Below are 15,545 nucleotides of genomic sequence, written 5' to 3' on the forward strand. Positions count from 1 at the left end.
CTTAGCTAGTTAGGCTGGAAAGTGACCAGCTAAAACCATCTAAGACCAGTTTGACTATCCTGGTTTAAGCTGGACATTGCTGGTTTTGGCTGGGCTCCCAGCCTGGCTAGGCTTGGTCAAGCTGGTTTTAGCTGGTCATCTCCCAGCCTGACCAGCTAAAACCAGGCTGGAAATGGCTGGAAACCAGCCTGGAAGTGGCCAAAACCCCTCTAAAACTAGCTTGGTTGTCCAACTAAAACCAGCCAAGCATCCTAGGCTGGTTTAGGCTGGATTTTTCAGCAGGGTGAAATTCTCCTACCAAAGAAAACATTTTACCTGCATTTTGGATGGCCTGAGGATGAGAGGAAATGAACAGCAAATGTACATATTTTTGTTGAGCTATCACTTTAAGAAATCACTTGATTTGGAAACCACCTAGAAATGCAGGTGAATAGATTGTGAGTAAATAGTTATTTTTAGCTTTTGTGTCTGTAAGTTCATTGGCTTAAGGGTGTGTGGGGTGATGTACCACTTTAAATGTAATTCTAAATGTACCAAAAATGGTCCTAAATGTACCACTTTTTGTTTAAAGATACGATGAAGCTCATTCAAACAGAGATCATCAGAGTGGTTTGGAAAAGTCACTTTGCGCATTGTATTTAGAGCTGCACAATATATTGAAAAAATATTGGTATTTTGATAATAGTATATGCAAGATCTACAGTGCTCAGCATATTTGACTACACCCCATTTTGAAAAATGAATATGAATATTTTTGTCCATTTCACAGTAAATATAGGTAATGTATTTTGCTGCATTTAAACAAAACAGATTTATTAAACAGATATATTTATTATAATAATATTTTAATCACCAAACATGTATAAAAATTGAAAGATAATACAATTAAATTCATGTAAAATATTGCAAAAAAAAAAAAAACAACCTACAAAATGTCAATTAAATGTTTCCATTTTTTGCTTCTCTTGATTTTTCCTGGTGTTTGTAGATATTAGGTTGCTAGGCAACCATCAACTGTTTTCTCAGAGGATGACAAGCTGACAAAACATTGCTGACACTCTAATCAAAGAGCTTAGAATGACCAAGAGGCGACACTCAATAGAACGTTCCATTGCAACAGCAGCGCCATCAACAGCCCCGGATTTCACCATTTTGGAGTGAAAGCGGTCGGCTTTCTATTTGATCTTATTGCTGTCTCGATGGCAAGCAGCTGCTGTGTTTTTTGTTTATTTATTTAAAAAGCGCATTAAAGCTGAGATACAACCTGAAAGACGACAATACAACACTTACTATCACAACCATCAGCACTTTTAATAGTTTATTTTTTAGACTTATCATATGCAATTGTTCTATTAGAATTTTCATTGCTTCGCTCCATCTAGTGACTGTTTCCCAAATCGCACTAGAGTGTCGCCTCTTGGTGATTCTATGCTCATTGCTCTAATACAAGTTTTATTTATGGAGAAAATCACGAAGCACTGCAGTGTTTGAGTGTTCTGTGTTTGTCTGAGATTATTAGTCTTACTGAAATGTGTATTTTCCACCCTAGCTGGAGCTGGTTGGTCAATTCTTTTCACGTGACTCGCAGTGCGCTTGCAGGACTCGTTGGTGCAAGCACGTCACACCACTTGTGCTCAAGCCGCGTACCTCCATTGGAAACAACACACTTGTGAAAACTCTAGAAACACGCGATATGTGAACGGCCCCTAAAAGGCCGCCGTCGTTTGCGATCTCCATCAGTTGATCTTCTTGCACAGATATGCTGGATTCACCAGATTAGTTGACAAATGGGTTGCGGATCTATTCCTTGGCAGTTCACTGGGCTTTTTCCCCTTAGCAAAGAAACTAAAGACATTTGTTTCTTACGCATTATGCTGCTTGTGGGTTAAATTTGGACGCTCGTATGACCAAGATGTAAGCGAGAGAATACGGTCATTTTTCCAAAATAAAAGACTTTTCGAAATAAAAGATTGTTCAGTCTCAGATCATAAATAAAACTGAAATAATTAATGATTTCTTGTGCGGCCTGGTACCAACTGATCCACTGACCAGTACTGGTCCGCGGCCCGGTGGTTGACGACCACTGCGTTAACACACTTTTTTTTTAGACACCCATTAGTCCACAAAGTGGTGCAAATTAATTTACTATTTAAACACTGTGGTGTAAAACATGAAAATTACTGTTGCACCGGTCTGAAAATTGCAACAAATCACACCAAACACATTTTGTGTCTTATTGCGCCGGGTGGATATTAGGGCCCTAAATGTTTGCACCTTTATTTTTAGTTAGCACCTGTTTGTTTTAAGTATGGTCACTAATACAATACACCATAAATGAAATGTTAATAATCATAGTTATTTAACGTAAATAAATAATTTGCATTTTACTAGCATAAGGATAGCATTTAGCCAGTTCGTTATATCATGAAAATTATTGATATCGCAACACTCTACAACATTGCATATTTTCCCAGTATCATGCAGCCCTAATCATTTTTTGTCCTCCATCTTTTTTTCCAGCTCCACCTCAGTTCCTGCCCATTTCTTCCACACCTCAGCCTGACAAACGCATTGCTCCTCAGAGGAGACACTCTATTGAGAAAGAGGCTCCCACCAACATACGCCACTTCCTGCCTCCATCTCGACAGAACTCCAAATCTCTGGTAACTGACACATAACAGCGTTCTTTTTCCATTGTCGAACAAATTCCAGAGCAGTAAATGAGAGTAATTCAACATAACGCAGTCATTTGGTGGTCAGACCTAACTGTCCTGTGTCTTATGAAAATATTATGATATTGAGTGTGGAGAGAAAGAGAGTTAAAAGAGAAGCCCAACATACGGCACCTTAGGATATATTGGGGAAAATATAGGATTGGAATTGCACATAATATCAGCTTTCAGCTTTTTTATGGTGAAGGGTCAATATAAAGATATTCAGTGTATTGTAGGGCATTTGGATGCATTGTAATTAACATATATAAAGCTACTATATTATATATTTATATATATATATATATATATATATATATATATATATATATAAATCAGTAAGACTTTTTGGAAAGTCTTTTTTGTTTGTCAAGTTCATGGTAAACTAATAAAATGATGGTAAAGAATTAAATTTATCTTTAAATATAAGCTAATACTTGCTATCCGCTTGTTAAGTTGCGATGTTGTTTCGGGTCCAAGCCGCTACTTTTACATTACATTTTTTAATAAAATCATGCTGTACACAACAGTCTGTAGACTTGTTGCATTACAGACATCGATATTTTAACAATTTATTGCAAAATAATCACTTTCTGGCCGTCTAAAATTAGGCATTGTTATGTAAATTTTTTGTGTTCATGATTTTCGAAATTAATACATGGCTTTGTAAACGTTTATTATTAATATTTGTTAAGCCTTCCCATTGGATCCAGAAGCTGCTTTGTGTGACGTCACACTTTACAAGTGGATTATTATTACATTTTTATTAATCTGAGAGAAACATCAAACAAAAGAATTCATTATAAAGTTGCATGATAGTAATAACTAAGGTTTATATAGCATTATAGGATTTCTTATCACATTAATAAGTTTTGTATAGTAGATCAATGTCAATATATATTTTCAGAATTATTATATTAGATTATATAATATTATATTATATTTTTATATTATATTATATTATATTATATTATATTTTTATATTATATTATATTATATTATATTATATTATATTATATTATATTATATTATATTATATTATATTATATTAGATTATATTAGATTAGATTAGATTAGATTAGATTCTCTTATTTTTCTGAACAAAGACAGACTTAAATGATACAATCTAAAATATCAAATATCCTGTAGATAACCAATCCAGTTCTTTGAAGAGGAGCACACAATTTTCAAGGTAGCTGCAATAAATAAAAAAGTAGAAAACAGTTTTTTTTTTTTTCAGATCGTAAACAAGAGACTTCTTTCAAAGATCATTTATTGCCCAAATGTTACCAGTTTTAGAAACTACATTAGCAGTTGTGCTATATTTACTAAATTTTAACTAAAATCTCAGATGAAGCTTTATTCATGGACAGGCTGCTTCGAATTTGGCCATGCTGACTGCGTTTAGTCATGCACTATAACAGATTGTGAAACCTCAGAACTGTTTAGCTCTTTGATCAGTTGTAAATTTGACAGTCATCGACCTTTTACAGGAAAAAGATTTGAACGGCTTCTAGATAGTGAATGATATTGTAGTTGTAGATAGAGAGCTGTAACTGCTCTGCTTCTCTTTCTTGCCTTACACCTAAAGATGTCTTCAGACGGCAAGGTAAATCACTACAATCCACACATATTTCTCATGCGCACAGATTCTGTTACATTATGCTCGAGGAGTCATTTCATCATGAGATGCTTTATCAGCTGGGCAGTTGCTTCGTGTGCGTGTGTGTGAGTGTGTTCTGTGTCTTCGTTGAACAATGTTGCATGGCCACAGCAGAGGAAACTGCTGAAGGAAATGGCCCACACTAAAAATCACTTCAGTTACTGGTTATCAAGGTGATTTTATGATTATGAGGCAAAAAACTTCCTCTTTTTGAATAATGCACAAGTCATGTACAACATTCAAAGAATGTTAGACTTAGATAAGTAATAAGTATGTTTTAGATATGGTAAATAAAAGGTAATGTGATATAGATTTATTATATTACATTACATTACATTACATTATATTATATTATATTATATTATATTATATTATATTATATTATATTATATTATATTATATTATATGATATTATATTACATTACATTATATTATTATAACATTTTATTATTTATTATAACAATATAATTTTATATTATATTTTATTATATTGTTTTAACCTTCTGTTCATTTTTATAACAATATTGTTTATTTTTAAATATTTTTATATTATATTATAACATGTATTATTGTAACATTTTATTATAACAATGTTATTTATATTGAATTATATTTTATATTATATTTATTATATTATATTGTTATAAAATGTTATTTATTATGACAATATTTTTATATGATATTATTTTGTAATATATTATTGTAACCTTTATAAAGTTTTATAACAATATTATTTATGTTACATTTTTTATATTATATTATAACATTATATTATTGTAACATTTTATTGTTTATTATAACAATATTTTTTATTTATATTTTTATATTATATTGTTATAACATTTTATTATGATAACAATATTTTTTATTTTTTATATTATATTATTGAGACCTTTTTTTTTAATTTTTATAACAATATTATTTTTTATTTTATATTATAACATATTATATTATTATAACACTGTATTATTTATTATATTATATTATATTATATTATATTATATTATATTATATTATATTATATTATATTATATTATATTATAATACTCATAGTTTAGAATTTATTAAAGATTTAAGGAAAGGTGTTTTTTCAGTTGTGTCTAAACCGGGGGTGCTCAAACGTTTTCACATGAAGAGCCAAAAACCAAATATCATTGAGAGTCGTGGGCCGAAGATAAATATACCAAACTATATTACATTAAAGTTGTAATAAAACATTACATTTCAGAATAAAAAGAAAACATTACAGCACTATAACTTTTTAAATGATAACTTATTGCAATAAAAATCATAAACAATCACATCGATAACACAGTGGAGTTCAATGTTGAATACATCAAGCAGAATCTGCCTTTGCCTTGATTTGCTCACCAAATTCTCCATTGTTGGGTGACAGTATGATTTATTTACACCGTTTAATTCAAACATTTGATTTCAGTTAACGTTTAACAATAAAACAAACAAAGAATTACATTACATTGGATTTGACAATCTCTAACCCTTCACTATCAGTCTCTCTCACCTCAGATGGGATGGCGGGCCAAATCAAAGGTTACCATGGGCCAACTTTGGCCCACGGGCCTTAGTTTGAGCATCTCTGGTCTAAACCTTTTACATTTTGTTTTTCATTCTGCTACTAGCTGTTTCTTAGGCTTTCTGTCCATTTTTAAGTACTCTTTTAAGAAGATAGTTCTCTTTATAATTGTATTTGTAGAAAGTAATTGAAAACGTAAGCAAATAACATTTAGTAAGAATTGAGTTCTTGTAAATAAAACTCTACAGCCGTTACCTAAATGTCAAATAAAGCCATGTTTTGTTTCTTTGGTCAGGCTCACGCACTAGGCAGCGGTCATGCGGTACGTCCCATCAAGCTTCATTGAACTAATACTGGGTGACGAGGACGTAAAAGCCAATACGAGTTTCTCATTTCATAAAAAAATCATTAGTTTTTATGGCCAGCCAAAGTGATTGAAGATAAGTTTTAGAGATGTGTGTTGGCTTTTATTTGAGCCTTATTAAAGGGATAGTTCACCCAAGAATTGACATTTACTCACTCTCAAGACGTTTCAGACCTTTATGGGTTTATTTTTTTCTGTTACATAATAGAAGAATATTGGAAAGCAACAGCTACTGACATGCAAACTATGAGAAACTGCTAGAACACTGAAAAAAAACTATGGAGTAAGTAAAAGGCTACAGATTCTCAACATTCTTCAAAATATCTTCTTTTGTGTTAATTGAAAAAGAAACTCGAACAAGTTGATCGTGAGTAAATGATGACAGAATTGTAATTTTTGGGTGAACTGTAACTTTAGATTGGGTTAGAGCTGTTTGTGGGCCGCCGTACAGTGTGTATTGGTTTAGCACAGAGCATGAAGATTTCCATTCATCTATATATGCAAATTCTTCATTCAGCATCATTTGGCATTCCTCATTCCTGAACTCAATGTCTCCATCCAGCGTTGTGTTGTGGGTTTCGTTCTGTCTTGTGATTGGCAGAGGGTGGAACCATGTAGAGTCATGAATCAAGCATGAATGTTGTATTTTCATTCTAAAGGCAAGACACTGCTGGCAAAAAGTTTTTTGTGTATGTGTGTGTCTTTACAGATTTTTTTTATGTGTTTAAGGTGGGCATACAACGTTTGAAATTTAAAAAAAAAGTATATAAATGTATTTGTAAATGTATAATTTTAAATGTATTTTTAAAAATTATTTTATGAATTGATTATTATTTTTTATTTATATATTTTTTTACTTGACATAAATCGACAGATCGACTCATTCAACCACACACACCTCACAAATTCAGGCGGACTATTTTTTTGTACATATTTACAAATCAGGAGCTCATGAGCCTTGTTAAGTTTCTAAAAGTTTGTATGCATTTTTTTCAATCAGGAGAAATCACATGAAAATCCTTGATGCTTGTACCGTAGAGAAACTTAGAAGCTGAATGGCTCATGAGCTTTTAATTATTATTTTTTCCCGGGTTTTTCACCTCTATTGGATTGGACAGTAGAGAGTGTCAGGGAAAATTATTTATCATAATTATCATGTCTACAAGCCTTTTTGCACTATATAATGTTCTATATCTGCACAACTCTGTTTTGCACTCATTGCCATATGCCCTTTATGTCATTGTATTTTATTGTTTACAAATTTTTTTCTTTATGTATATTTTTAGACTACATTTTACGTATATTTTTAGATTACATTTCATGTATAATTGTATTTATTGTAAATTCTTCTTAAAACTCTACTTTTTGTATTAATATTATATGATAGGCACCTAGGGTTTGAGAGTAACGTAATTTTGATTCTCTATATGTCCTGTACATTTGGTTGAATTGACAATAAAGCTGACTTTGACTGTTGAAAGCTCGGGGAGCAGAGAAAGGGGAAGGATCAGCATAGAACCTCAAAGCGGGAATCGAACTCTTGTCACCGTGAGCACCAGTGTGCATGAATCGACTCACTAATCACTACGCCATTGGCGCCCACACAGAGCTTTTAATATGCCATAATTTTGAATATGGCAAAAAATATTGTCGGTGTATGTGGAACAAGCTGATCTGTCAATGTATGTGACGTTGAATCAAGAGGAGAAACTCACTGAATGAGCGCTGTATGATGTCAAGCACGACAGGGTTTGCAGAGATCATAGTTTACAGTGAACAGGGTTATGATTCACATAATTCACACAAAAGGTGACCAGGCATACTGATTTACTGAAAAATAAAGTCTATTTTTTGTGTACTAAACATTTACAGGTCATTTCATTTGTTATGGTTATGACAAAGAGACACACAGTTGAAGTCAGAATTATTAGTTATTTAAGTCATTTTAAACATAATATTAAAAAAAATATTTAAATATGTTTACAGTTTTTAATGAATAGAATCAATTAAGGAAGTCTTTAATAACTATTAGCTAAATTTTTAGTGCCTCATTGCCTGCAGTGTCTTGTCTTAAATATGCAGTGTGTGTTTGAGCATTGTGTATGACCGCGCTGTGTATATTTCAGGAGGAGTTCTGCTTCCCTGTCGAGTGTTTGACTCTGACCGTGGAGGAGGTGATGCACATCAGACAGGTTCTTGTCAAAGCCGAGCTGGAGAAGTTCCAGCAGTATAAAGACATTTATAATGCACTGAAGAAAGGAAAGGTACAACATTTATTCATAATTTAATTTGACATGTTCTGCCTATTGTAAATGTACAATTAAGTTGGTTTTTAATTGTGCAAACCTTTCCATTAGCTTTGCTTCTCATGTCGGTCGAAGAAGTTCTCATTATTTACCTGGTCCTACACATGTCAGTTCTGTAAGAGGTGGGTAGAGCTTTTTCATTAGCTTTTAAGTGAAGAAAAACCAAGTAGTAATTTGCAGTGGGATCATAGTTTTTGTCTTCTCCCCCTGACAGGCCGGTTTGCTCACAGTGCTGCAAGAAGGTAAATACAACATCTTTAACTCATTTGCATGAACGTGATTCTGAGTTGAAGGGATAGTTCACACAAAACTGAAAATTCTGTCTTCATTTACTCATCTTCCACTTGTTCCAAATCTGTTTGATTTTCTTTTTTTTTTTTAGTTAAACACAGAAGAAGATATTTTGAAATATGTTGGAAACCAGTAGCCATTTACTTACATAGTATTCTTTATTTTTTTCTATATTGGATTTCAATAGTTATCGGTTTTCAGCATTTTTCAAATACCTAATTTTAGTTAAACTGAGGTTGAGGGTGAATAAGTATGGACAGAACATGATATTTTGAACAATGTTGGAAACCTGTAGCCATTGATTTTCATAATATTATTATTTTTTCCTAATATGGAAGTCAATGGTTACCGGTTTTCTTTTTTTTTTTTTTTTATATCTGCTTTGTGTACAACAGAAAGTCTCATTAAAAAAAACCTCATAAAGATTGAGGGTGAATAAATGTTCTTTTTGGGTGAAATATTTCTTTAATGTACATATAAAATGTTTAAAGTTGGTAAAATTGCTAATGGTTGCTAGTAAGTCTTTTCTGTTTTAATTTATTATAAAATGTAATTTAATTTCGTGATGTAAAATATGAGTTTTCAGCATCATCACGCAAGCCTTTAGTGTCACATGATCTTCAGAAATCATACTAATATTCTGATTTTTTTTCAGTAATCAGTTGTACTGCTCAATATTTGGATTATTTCTGATGAATTGAAAGTCCAAAATTAAAACATTGTAATCAGAAATTATTTGTAACATTCATGTTTAAACACTGTGTCATGTTTGATCAATTTAATCCATTATTTTGTTTAAAAAATTCCAAATGTTTTCAATTTGATGATAACCTTATGTCTTCCTATCTCAGATGAAATTGCCCTCCAAGCCTCACGCCAGCCTGCCCATCTCCTCTTTGGGTCCCAGTATCCTGCCCAAAAAAGAGCCCGGAGCATCATCAGCCCCGACAGATAAAACCTCCTCCACATCCAGCCACAAGAAAAACAGCCTTCAGCGCTCATTGTCTAGGTGTGTTTTAAAATACTACCAGTTAATATAAACCTGTGTATATATACACTATCCCAGTTGTAAGAGCAACAAATAATAACTTGGCTTCTAGTTGATCGTTTGGAAAAGTGGCTGAAGGCAGATTTTTTTCAATGAATCATCTGTTGAACTGCATCCCAATCATCACACATACTGCAGAAGACCTATTGGAACCCGCATAGACCCAAGATTCTCACATAAATCAGTCAAGTTTGGTGAGGGAAAAATCATGGTTTGGGGTTACATTCATTATGGGGGCATAAGAGAGATCTGCAGAGTGGATGGCAACATCAACAGCCTGAGGTATCAAGACATTTGTGCTGCCCATTACATTACAAACCACAGGAGAGGGCAAATTCTTCAGCAGGATAGTGCTCCTCATAGTTCAGCCTCCACTTCAAAGTTCCTGAAAGCAAAGAAGGTCAAGGTGTTCCAGGATTGGCCAGCCCAGTCATTAGAAGTGTATGTTATAGAGCATGTCTGAGGTAAGATGAAGGAGGAGGCATTGAAGATGAATCCAAAAAATCTGGATGAATTCTGGGAGTCCTGCAAGAAGGCTTACTTTGGCAATCCAGATGACTTTATTAAGTTATTGGAGTCATTGCAGAGATGTATGGATGCAGTCCTCCTAGCTCATAGGAGTCATTCTCAATATTCATTCTTTTTCCACTGCACCATGACTTTATATTATATATTGTACATTATAGAATATAATAGGCATAATTATTATATAATAATATAATTGGTAAAAAAAAAGCGTAATCTAGAGGCCTTTCATATTAGCCACTTCTGATACCAAATGATCAACTAGAAGTTAAGTTATTATTTGTTGTTCCTAAAACTTGGATAGGCAACAATAAAATCACCTTAAAATTTGGCTAAATGAAGTGCCTGGTAAAAGACATTACTAATGATATATTGAGTTTTGAAAAAAAAATAGGAAGTTTACTAAATATGTTCATGGATCATGACAATATCGACCTATTGATCTCATTCTGGAATGCAAAAGTGCGCTCGTATTTTTGCAATTGTTTTAGAACTTCAATTCTGTTGCCTTTAGGTAAAATGACTAGGAATAAAAAACAGCAGAAAAGCTATCAAACTAAACTTAAAGTATAATAATGTAAGGAAATACCAGTTTATAACATCGCGCGGCATAACAAGCTGCTTTTAACGTCTAAAAATCCATGGAAGTGAATGAGACCTGAAGTCTCAAGCCAAAAGATTCCAATAGCTGCACCTGCACGTTCATAAAGAATAAACTCAACACTGTTAGAAATATACTTGTGCAGTTTAGGATGTTCTCATTTACACTATGTTATTATTGCAGTCTGTTTTATAATAAAGTTTGCAGTTGCTGTAAATATTATCTGTCGCTGTATAAACTGCTGCGCAAATAGTCACTAGTATGCGGCTCTTTACATTAGCGGTCTAATGAATCTAAAAGATCTGTCATTAATCAGAATTTAATCAGAATCACTTTAATCAGAATCAGTTTTATTGCCAATTGTGCTTCACACACACAAGGAATTTGTTTTGGCTACAGAAGCTTACAGTGTATATAAAGTGACAAGTGACAACACAAAATAAGCTTTTTAATAAATAAGTCTAAGCTTTTATTCACATTTAACATAAAGGGGTAATTCACCAATCATACAGTAGTTCTACCATCATTCACTGTTAAACAGAGAAAGATATACTGAAATATGTTGAGATTTTTTTTCCTACTGTTGATGTCAATGGCTGCTTTTTCCAACATTCTTTAGAATATTTTGTTTCATGTTCATCAGCAGACAGAAATGGGTAGTTTTAGAACATCTTGAATGTGACTAATTAAGGAAATGATCGTTTTTGGATGAACGATCTTTTTCTTTTGAAATATTTCTTCAAAACATTCAAAAATTAAAAGATAAATCGGTCACACTTTACAATAAGGTTCATTAGTTAATGTTAATTAATGCATTTACTAACATGAACAAACAATAAACAATACATTTACTACTGTATTTATTCATGTTAGTTAACGTTAGTTAATGAAAATACAGTAGTTCATTGTTAGTTCATGTTAACTCATGGTGCATTAACTAATGTTACCAAGCATTGACTTGGATGTTAATAATGCATTTGTAAATGTTCAATTATGATTAATAAATGCTGTACAAGTGTTGTTCATGATTAGTTCATGTTAGTAAATGCATTAACTAATGAACCTTATCGTAAAGTGTTACCGATAAATCCATATAATTTATTCTTGTCTTCTGAAAAGGTGCATTAAACAGATTTAATGTAGGGTTTAAATCACAATTCATAAGACATTAATAAGCCAACAAGAAATAAAACAGAAGAATTACCCTTGATTTAGCTTGACAAACAAGAACAAAAGCCATTCATTTGCTACTAAAAATGTCTGTTTTATTTAATTTCTTTAAGTATCTATTTTACCCTTAAAAAAGGGGGATAAGACTTTATAGTAATTATCTATTGGTTCAGGTAATTTGTAGTATGCACTAACATCAATATTGTACAGCATTTATTAATCATAGTTAAACATTTACTAATGCGAAGGACCAGACAGAATCTGCAGACATTTTTTGCTATTTCTGTACAGAATTTTGTAAAAAAAATAAATAAATCTGCGGATTTATGCAGAAAGATTTAGGAAGTATCATAACTAAAAACTTAATAAATGAAATAAAAACAATACCTTTTTAGCTTTTATTTAATGTTTACAATGCAAATCCATTTAGATACACTTATTTGGTAAACAAAGCAAGTCTCTTACATAATTTATCTACTAAAAGACAGAAAATATTACTGCACAAACTGTTTTGTAAATAAATCATATGAACATTTTAATAGTAGTCAATAATATTACTGAAATTCATAAAAAAAAACTGAATAAATATAAATTTCCATTTACACAAGTAAATAAATAGACTCAATTAGCTATCTTTATATCCAAAGATGCAAATTATATTTATTATTATTATTATTAATAACGCATAAAAGACTAAAATAAAGCGTTTTCAAAGTCAAAGCAAACAAAATCTTCACTTCCTGATTAACCGGCGCCGACTATCAAAAGTAAAAATGACCCCCTGATATACATCATAGTAAAATAATTTTTTGTCCCGATCCCTCTCAGATCATCAAAACACGGCGATCGCTCGTCTTCTAAAGACGAGCTGGAGCTTCCGGAGCAGTTCACCGAGGACTGGAGCACCATGGAGGTCTGCGTGGACTGCAAAAAATTCATCAACGACATCATCAGCAACAGCCGCCGCAACCTGTCCACCAAACGTGCCCGCCTGCACCGCCGGACACACTCCGTCTACTCGTCCAGCACCAGCTCCTCCAACTACAAACCAACCGAGCGCACCATCAAAGAGGTCTAGCGTCCCAAACGTCAAGGAAAAAAGGTGTTTGTTTTTTTCTCTGTTACGTCCGACAGCCCACTTTTAGCTTTGTAAGCATACCTTCCATACCTCTTCTTTTCCTTTTAAAAAGTGCCAGAGGCGAAGGAAGTTAAAAAGCCCGTCCCTCTTCCAGCATGAGTCCTTAAGCACCAGCCTTCTCAGGAAACGGTTTGGAATGTAGTTTCGACTTATTTTAACCAACAAATCTGAATTATTAATGACAAAGTGTGAACAAAAGAAAGCGCAAGGCTGCTTTGAGCACCGAAAGGCCTGAATGTACACTTTTTTTCAATATAGTAAAGTCAAACAGAGCTGGAGTTTGTGTAAATAATCACTAAATGTTGTAAATATCCATACTTTTTCCCCCTTTTAGTTAAGAATTAGTCGATTGCTTGACCGACCAAGAGACTGTAGATGAATTCAGCCTCCGTGACAATTCAAGATCAAGTCTTACCAAATGTTTTTTCTCTCTCTCTCTCTTGACGTTTGTTAAAATTGCTGCTGTATTAGTGATGAACGCCGTTTTAGAGTACTTACAGATATATATTTTTCCTGATGGCAGATTTTAGATGAAGTCAAGGTTGTTTTTTTAAAGAGCGGATGCTGAAAGCTGTGGCGTTTCTTAAAGGAGTTGATCGGCTGTGCCAAACAAATCTCCACAATCCGAGCAATATGTGTCTTGGACCTGATGTACATATTCAAAAAAACATTTAGCAGAGACGACACACGAAGAAGGAAAGCAGTTCTCTCTTTTAAAACAGGACTTTTGTATGGATATGTTTATGTACATGCTGTATATCCAAATCTCATCCGATCCACTTATCTATTAAAAATAGGCTCTATTGTTAAAAAGCTATGATTTCTATTATAAATAATGATCCTTTTATTTTTTTTTGTTTAGCGTCAAATAGCTTTTTTCAACTTCACTATTCACTTCACTGTTTTTTGTTTTCATTATTATGTCTTAAATTAAGTTATAATATATTATTAATTACCCATTTTGTGCAATGAAATGCTCCAGCATCTCGAATATGAAGGTACTTATGTCAGGGTATCTGGAAGATTGTTTCTGTTTTTACTTAATTAAAAAACAAAACACACACACACACACACACACACACACACACACACACACACACACACACACACACACACACACACACACACACACCTGCACTGCAGTGGTGTACAGGCCTGTTGACATGCTCTTCTGTTTTGTGCAAAACTGACTGTACTGCCTTTCTCTACAGAATGATTGGTGTGCATGATCAAATAGATTTTTTAAAATAAGAACAGAATTGCCAATAAATAAAGCATTTGAAATTTGAGCGTTTGGTGTCATTAAATGTTACTCAATCCCTGCATTTATAAGAGAGCATATTAAAAGCTTTATAATAAATCAAACATTGATTTAATGAGCTTCAGGATTATACAAAAGTCTAAGTTTCCCCTTAAGAGCCTTTATTAAATCATAACTACACTGTAAAAAGGATATGATCAATTAGTCATGACAACATCTGCTAAGTTTAGATGCAAAACTGAAATATTCCTCTAAAATGAGCATTTTCATCAGGCTCCTGTGTGTATGTTCAGTAATGTCACTTTTGTGGCAAAGAATAAGTCCTTTTCCTGGTCTGTAATGGGAAATATCTCAGCATAAACAAAGGAGGCCGAGAAAAATTGACATTTTCGATGGAAATTTCAGACGGGCGAGGTTTTTGCTTCTGAACTCTTCATATGTTGTTAGTTCATTCTAACTTACTAAACTAAGTTAATCATGTTCTAACTTATGTTACGCGAGCTGCTTTAAGTCTGTTTAACATGATATAAGTTAGGGCAGGGAGATTAATCGAAAAACAATCGAAATCGTCATTCAGAACTTTTAATTGATCTAATTTTTACAGGTTGATATATATATATATATATATATATATATATATATATATATATATATATATATATACAGTTGAAGTCAGAATTATTAGCCCCCCTGAATTATTAGACCGCTTGTTTATTTTTCTACAATTTCTGTTTAACAGAGAGAAGATTTTATGCAACACATTTCTAAACATAATGGTTTTAATAACTCATTTCTAATAATGGATTTATTTGATCTTTGCTATGATGACAGTAAATAATATTTTACTTGATATTTTTCAAGAAACTTCTATACAGCTTAAAGTGACATTTAAAGGCTTAACTAGGTTAATTAAGTTAACTAGGCAGGTTAGGG

The 15,545-nt window shown here is 32.7% G+C and overlaps 1 protein-coding gene across 20 annotated transcripts in view; it reads left to right on the forward strand.

Annotated features, from left to right (window-relative positions):
- The window catches only part of spire1a (spire-type actin nucleation factor 1a), a 98,539-nt gene extending 83,899 nt beyond the window's left edge, over window positions 1–14,640 (forward strand). For 3 of the 20 annotated variants that reach the window (XM_087294515.1, XM_087294517.1, XM_087294518.1), the window contains 8 exons: window positions 2,521–2,663; window positions 4,303–4,320; window positions 6,204–6,230; window positions 8,399–8,536; window positions 8,630–8,700; window positions 8,793–8,820; window positions 9,721–9,878; window positions 13,042–14,640. In XM_087294515.1, the coding sequence (XP_087150641.1) occupies window positions 2,521–2,663; window positions 4,303–4,320; window positions 6,204–6,230; window positions 8,399–8,536; window positions 8,630–8,700; window positions 8,793–8,820; window positions 9,721–9,878; window positions 13,042–13,291 (833 nt within the window). In that variant the 3' untranslated portion in view covers window positions 13,292–14,640. Of the gene's footprint in view, window positions 1–146; window positions 908–2,520; window positions 2,664–4,302; window positions 4,321–6,180; window positions 6,231–8,398; window positions 8,537–8,629; window positions 8,701–8,792; window positions 8,821–9,720; window positions 9,879–13,041 lie in introns of those variants that run through there. The other 17 variants (XR_015515972.1, XR_015515973.1, XR_015515976.1 and 14 more) reach the window with 8 other exon arrangements.
- Window positions 14,641–15,545: the final 905 nt, after the last annotated feature.

The sequence above is a fragment of the Danio rerio genome, chromosome 19, assembly GCF_052040795.2.
Source record: "Danio rerio strain M-AB ecotype USA chromosome 19, GRCz13ab, whole genome shotgun sequence".
Classification (NCBI taxonomy): Eukaryota; Metazoa; Chordata; class Actinopteri; order Cypriniformes; family Danionidae; genus Danio; species Danio rerio.